Here is a 7,618-nt window from a genome sequence, read left to right as displayed (position 1 = left end):
AAGGTCTAAGATTCTTAATTTTTTCTATGTAGTATTTCCTAGAGTTATTTCCCAGAGTTGTGGTTCTGTCAAGATCTTAATATTTTTTGGGTAGTATTTCCTAGAGTTCTATTTCTGTCAAGAGTTTGGGTTTCTTGAATACTCACAGTTGGGATGTCATTTTATCTCACTACCCCGCTGGTTCATCCTCTCTGTCTCTGATCGGTATTTCCTAATAGTCCAACCACCATCTGAGCAGCGCGTGCATGGGGTTTCCTTTGTGCTAGCCTCCAACCTTTACTCAAAAAAAAATATGTTTACATACCGTGTTAGTTAGTGTAATCTAATTTATCGATATTTTTTTTGTTAATCCTTTTTATATATTAGTTTGGAAGTAAAATTTCAAATTCAATTATAAATTCAAATAGTATTGTTTGAACAAAGTAATTTTCATGAATATTTTATTTTTCATTTCAATTTCTTTAATGTTTAGATTTCTATGTATTCAAAACTTAGAGAAAAAAACTGAAATTTTAAGATTTTAAGGATTATGTCACAATCTTTAATTTTTACATAAATTGAGCCATTAACTATTTTATATATATATATATATGTTCTGACCAATTCGAGTTATTTGGTTGAACCAAATAATCCATAATCCAACTATAAATCTAATTTAATGTTCGGTCCAATTCTAACAACATTGATAATTTATATCATCTTTTATTATTATTTTTACAAGGATAATGGTCGAATTTGATCCTAACATTTTTGGTGTGCAAATTTAGCTCTAACATACGAAATTTTCTAAATTTAATCCTAATATTTTCAAACAAGATCAATTTTAATTTCATGCTACCGAAATATTGAAAAAGCTAGTTTAACTGTTGTTACTTTACTATCACATTGGACCTTCCAAACATCAATTACGTTTAAGATATTTAATATGTCACTAACGCAATTGCAAAAAAAAATTATTAAAATGTTAACTAATTTTGTCACATACAAATTAATCATAATTCTTTTCTGAACGTGTCTAAAATATTTACTATGTTACTAACATAATGACAAATAACCAATATAAAAATGTACAAAACTATTTAAATTTATCGATAAAATTGTTTGAAATGTTTAACGTGACAGTTAAATATTAGAGTCAAACCAATATTTTCAAATTTTCGATAACGAATGACTAAAATTGATCATGTTTGGAAATGTTACGTCAAATTTACATCATTTCATACGTTATAATTAAATTAAATGTGCACTACTAAAAAAAACGTCAGTTCAAATTTCATTATTATTATCTCTTATTTACACTGATTCTTACACTTTTTTTTTTTTTGAAGATAAATTTCATTAATGAGCTATGGAATGGCAAAAGTTCAGTACAAAATCAGAAATAAAAGACGGAAAAACATCAAAGACATTTAGACTAGCATAATGATTAGCTGCCCGAGCCAAAGCATGGGCAAAGCTGTTTGCTTGTCTTCTAACAAAGCGGACGGAAAAACCGTTGTTCAGTAACAAGGCAGGCCGGCACTGAGTGGTAATATCTCCAAACTCGGAAAAATCTTCTCTTTTTGAATAAATGGCGTTGACGGTTTCCAACGAGTCAGACTCAAATATCACATTGTTCATCCCTAACTCACTAACCCATTTAACCGCGTTTAGTAAGGCCCTGATTCTTACACTTTTAGTGATTCACATATCATTATTTTTTTTAGCAATTATACATATTTCATGAGTTCACATAAATTTCATTTTCATTTCATTTGTTATCATTTTCATGCTTCATCGTAGCAATTCACTTGCTTGTATACCTTTTTTCCAAGTCCTTTTTTTTCAGTTTTATTTATACTTGTGTCATTTTTCTTAATACCATTTTTAGTTTCATTTTGGGTTATATTTATGCTTCCCTTTTTAGTAGACAAGTTATGAAATGTGCATCATATTATACTAGTTCTTTTTTATATCCATAAACAAGTTCAGCATTATTCGTCCAAGTTGATATATCAAAATCTGAAATTCAGATCAAAATTAACTGAGATTTAACTAGTATAATAAAAAATAAGTTACTCAAAATCAAAATCTGAAATTCAGATCAAAATTGAGTATAATGAGAAAATACAACATAAATCATAAAACTTAGAACTCTTATTATGATGAGTACAATCTTTAACCACCTCTGGGTTTAAAATCATAACCATTGGAGTTGCTAGAAAACTGGTTCTGCTGCAGATCATTCAAAGGAGGGTGAGGGTGAGGCTGAGGCTGGGCAAACAAATTAGATCCATTCATAGGAGTCTCAGAAAACTGGTTGTGATTATCATTCACAAACAAAGATCCATCCATAGGAGGCACAGGCTGATTATGATTCATAAAAGAAGGTGAATTCAAAGCAATTGGATGATTATGATTCATAAACGAAGATCCATCCATAAGAGGCTCAGGCTGAGGCTCAGGCTCAGGCTGAGCAAACGGAGATGAATTCAAAGCAATGGGATGATTATGATTCATAAAAGAAAGTGAATTCAAAGGAATTGGATGATTATGATTCATAAACGAAGATCCATCCATAAGAGGCTCAGGCTGAGGCTGAGCAAACGGAGATGAATTCAAAGCAATGGGATGATTATGATTCATAAAAGAAAGTGAATTCAAAGGAATTGGATGATTATGATTCATAAACGAAGATCCATCCATAAGAGGCTCAGGCTCAGGCTGAGCAAACGGAGATGAATTCAAAGCAATTGGATGATTATGATTCATAAAAGAAGGTGAATTGAAAGCAATTGGATGATTACCATTATTGATAAACGAAGAGGAACTGGAAGAAGCTCCATTGATGTTTTCCAGAGAGAGTTTCTTGCATAAATTTGTGTGAACCTCTTCAAACCTAGCATGTAGTTTACGAAGATCTTCAAGATTAAGTTCACTAATACGAGCATCCCACCAATTAGCTTCTTTACCTTTACCTTTGTCTTTCATCATCGCTTTCTTCAACTTAATTCCCTTGTCTTTCTCATCTTCCAGACTGCTAATCATTTCATTATGGAGCTGAGTAAGCTCCTGAATCCTAATCTTCCGACGAGCTTCGTCCACAGGGTTAGGGTTTTCAATTGGGAGTCCCAGAAAACGGTTGGTTATGGATTCCAGGGATGAATGGCCAAAGGAGAAAGGCTTACCAGCAGGTGAAAAAACCAGAAAACCAATCTCAGCACCGCATAGAGTGACCAGTTCGCTTGATTTTTTGTAAATTCCAGATCTTCTTTTGGAGAACGAAATTAACCGATCTTCTTCGTTTTCGATCTTCTTCATTTCTATCTTCTGCTTACCTTTGCTTTGCTTCTTTCCTGTCATATTCACCTCTACTGTACTCAAGGTTTTTTTGTTAACTTCTTCCATACCTTCCATTATATGGACTACAAGTGCAGGAGAATGATAATCAAAACAATTTTACAGAAAGGGTATTAAGGTCACACTTATCTTCCTAAGTTGTTCTTTCCATACTTATCATACTCAGAAAGGAAACTTAGGGTTGACGAAAAAAATTGGTAGGTGAAATTAATCTTCATTTAACATTTTTTTTCTCTCTTTTTTTTTTTTGAAAATTATTTATTTTCTCTGATATATATATTTTGGAATCAATTTTAAAAATGTTTTATTTTTATTATTATTAGTTATATTACTCTTCCAAACGCGAATAAGCTTTTTAAAATCGATGCCGTTGAGGACTCAATCGGTGCTAGGGTTTCCATCGCCCCAAAGAGAAGATATGTTAAGTACCTATTAGTATTTAGTTTATTTTCACACACATTGAGTCTCTCACTAATATTCTGCTAAATAAAGCGTTAATGAAGGACTAAATGCGTGTGAAAATTAAAGATTATGGGCTTAATCAATCAAAATTATAAGGATCAGGGACTTGATAAATAAAAGTTATAAAGATCACGAGGCTTAGTATGATTCTTTTCTATAATAATATAAATATGAATTTAATACACTCAAGTTATTATGAGTTTGCTAATATAATATGTTTGTATATGGATGCATGGGATCTCCTTTCCGCTAGCCTCTAACCTTTACTAAAATAATATGTTTGTATATAACATTAGTTTTTTTGCATCAAAGTTGGGACGCGAAGGAAGGCCGAACATCCCAGCTAGGCTGGCACCTCCAGCACAACCAACAACCCGAATATTATTAAAAAAAGGAAGAGTACAAAGGGAGGGAAAAGGAAAGAAAAAATGAAAAAAAATGAAAGAATAAAACTACAGAACACGAATATGAGCTACATTGCAAATGTCATCAAACACGAAGCTTTGACAGAAGTGAGGCGCAGAGTGCCACCAGTATATAGCCGAGATAGACTTCCCATGATTGGCCAGTCGATCCGCTGCTTGATTTCCTTCTCTATAAATGTGAGTGGCACGCCAATTCATAATCGAAAGCTTAGCTAAGCAGGATTGCCAGTCTCTCCTGATTACCCAAGGGACCTCAGACCTTCCATTGTTTAGAAGCTGCACCGCATAAGCCGAGTCAGATTCAATCCAGATGCATCGCCAATTTCTTTCCCAGGCAGAATTAATGGCAAACATAATCGCTCTGAGCTCAGCGATGTGAGCAGGCGAACAACTCAAGGGGAGGGCAAAACAGCCAACCACAAACCCTCTAGAATTCCTAAAGATCCTTCCTGCTCCGGCAATTCCCGAAGAATTCGCGGCTCCGTCTGTATTAACCTTGATCCAACCAGTCGGAGGCGCAATCCAGCGAACAGTAATGCACTCAGGCTCATTTAACGCTCGAGCTACATTCTCAGAATTGACGCTCCTTTCCCTGATATAGATCATGAGCTTGTACTTGAGATTTTGGATTGAATGGAGCTCTGAGTCAAATATAGCTCTGTTACGCGTCGTCCAGATAAACCTGACGCAGGTGATCACTGCGGAAATCCACATTTTCCTTCTACATCTCCTAACTCTCAGCAATCGTAAGACGTTGAAGAAATCAGCAAAAGAGTCAGTAAAGCCACAGCCCATACTGAACTCGTTAAAGACCAGAGACCACAGCTCTCTTGTAATTGCGCAGCTGACAAAAAGATGAGCGGAGGATTCTTCTCCCTTCTTGTAGAGAACACACCTTTGCGCCAGATGAATACCATGTTTCTGAAGCAGCTGTTGAGTCGCTAGCTTCCCATGAATCAGTTTCCAACAAGTCGCAGATCTACGAGGCGGAGTGAACGAATTCCATACAAAATTACTCCAGCCAACCTGGTCTCCCATAGAATGACTTTCATAGAACGCTTTTGCCGTAAGCCTGCCAGATTCTGCTGGACTCCAGATGCAAAAGTCAGACTCTATCATAACTTCAACCCGATGCACCGCCTCCTGAACGTCCTCATGCAGAGAATGTAAGTTAACCCACGAGCCATTATGCCTAAAGTTGTGAATAGGCTCAAACAGATTGACTCGTGCAGAAGCAGGAATATTCATTTGCTCTGCAATAATGGGCTCTACCCACCTGTCAACCCAGAAGTTGCGGATAGAGTCCTCTCCAATCCACCAGACAGTGTCAAGCTTGATTTCTTCAAAAACAGCTCGCAGGGAGGACCAAATTGAAGAGTTAGAGATGTACTTTTTGGCAATCCCAGAAACCTCTAAGAAGCGCATACGCAGCAAATCAATGATGAAGCCCTGGCCTTGGATCAACTCCCAACACAGCTTAGCAAGAAGAGCTGAATTGAAGAGCTTATAATCCTTGATTCCCAAACCTCCGTTCTTTATTGGCAGGCAGCAGGTTTGCCAAGAGACCGTTATCATTTTCTTACAATCTTTCTCACCAGTCCAGAGGAAGTTTCGGATAGCTCTGTTAATCTTTGAAAGCAGAGCCGCAGGCCAACGATATATGAGGAAAGAGTGCACAAGGGCTCCGGTCAGTGATGATTTGATAAGGGTGAGTCTCCCAGCAAAAGATAGCGTATGTCCACGCCAAAGGCTGAACCTGCTAAGGAATTTATCCACCATTGGATTCAGAAAGCGAGCTCTAGGTGTTCCTTGGAACAGCGGAATACCCAAGAGGGAGAGTAGCCTGAGCAATATTCAAAATCCCAGCCAGCCGATTTCTGCGCAAATTATTGATAGAATTACCAAAGAGAGCCTGTGACTTAGCCCAATTGACAGCCTGACCAGAATACTCTTCATACAAGCCAAAAATATCCCGAATGCATTTCATGTTTTTCGATGAAGCCTGAGCAAAAATCAACAGGTCATCCGTATAAAGAAGGTGCGAGGGAAACACGGATCTGCTCGTGTATCGCATGGGATCCAGTCTGCCTTCATTAACCATTTTCGAAATCCATCTGCTCAGAAATTCTTCAGCAAGCCCAAACAAAGTGGAGGAAAGCGGATCCCCTTGTCTAACACCACAGGAACAGCCAAAGAAACCTTTAATTTCACCTCCAATAGCAATTGAAATCCTAGCAGACCTTAAGATTTCTAGGATCCAGCTTCTAAACTTTAGAGAAAACCCAAAGGCCTCAAGAACTGCCAGAAGGAAGTTCCAATCAAGGGTGTCAAAAGCCTTTTTTATATCAATTTTTAGAGCCATGTTGCCTCCGAAGCATTTCGTTTTTAGCATGTTGACCCCCTCAGAGGCCGCTGCAATGCAGTGGTGAATGCTCCTGCCCGCTATAAAACCAAATTGGTTATCAGAAATTATTCTTGAAGCAATAGGAGCAAGTCTATCAGAGATAATTTTTGAAATAATCTTGTAGTTGAAGTTTCCCATAGCCACAGGCCTAAATTGTTGAATCTCATTGGCACCATCAACCTTGGGAATGAGGGCAATGATACTCGAATTCATTCCAGGGAGCATGTAACCAGAATCAAAGAAGCTGAAGACCATCTGACAAACATCATGTTTCACAATGTCCCAAAAATGCTGATAAAAGGTACCCCCAAAACCATCCGGACCTGGCGAACTATCCCTGCTCATACCAAAAACAGCTTTCCGAATCTCATCCTCAGAAGGGCGTTGGGTTAGAAGGCCATTATCAAATTCTGACACGCTGCTAGGGATAACAGAGCTGATACTTTCATAATCTGCATGACGGATGCTGCCTGTAAACAGCGATTCATAGTAATTGACCACATGCTGAGCAATGGCCTGATCATCTCTGACAAGCATGTTGTCAATCATAAGGTGATCAATTGAGGACTGCACCTTTCTGATTTTGGCGGATTTGTGAAAGAAATTAGAATTACGATCTCCAGCTTCAAGCCATTTCTCTTTGCTTTTATCTCTTAGAAGCATCTCCTGTCTATACAACTGCAGGTCCAGGTCCTGCTGGGCTTGAAGCTCCTGAGCAAATCTGACATCACTGAGACCCTCTCTAGCAATTAAACCTTGGATATGTTCGAGCTTGGACAATGCAGCGTTAATGTTGCTATCTACCAAGCCAAACACTTCCCTGTTCCAGGTTCTAAGCTTAGGCCTGAGGGTCTTAAGCTTATGGCAAAGTAACTGGGCAGGCGGGAGAGATATGTTGCAGGTGTCCCAATGCTTAGAAACAAGTTTGTGCAGAGTGATATGCGTAGTCCACATTGAAAGAAAACGGAATCTACTCTTTCTGGGCATG

At 37.6% G+C, this 7,618-nt stretch overlaps 1 protein-coding gene across 1 annotated transcript; it reads right to left on the bottom strand.

Moving 5' to 3' along the window:
- Positions 1-2,157: 2,157 nt before the first annotated feature.
- On the bottom strand, positions 2,158-3,394 carry LOC136233694 (floral homeotic protein AGAMOUS-like). The gene has a single exon (XM_066023403.1). The coding sequence runs from the start codon at positions 3,385-3,387 to the stop codon at positions 2,158-2,160; it is 1,230 nt and encodes a 409-aa protein (XP_065879475.1). The 5' UTR covers positions 3,388-3,394.
- Positions 3,395-7,618: the final 4,224 nt, after the last annotated feature.

Source organism: Euphorbia lathyris, chromosome 6, assembly GCF_963576675.1.
Source record: "Euphorbia lathyris chromosome 6, ddEupLath1.1, whole genome shotgun sequence".
Classification (NCBI taxonomy): domain Eukaryota; kingdom Viridiplantae; phylum Streptophyta; class Magnoliopsida; order Malpighiales; family Euphorbiaceae; genus Euphorbia; species Euphorbia lathyris.
The sequence above is the reverse complement of the archived record's forward strand: the minus strand, read 5'-3'. Positions and strand labels throughout refer to the sequence as shown.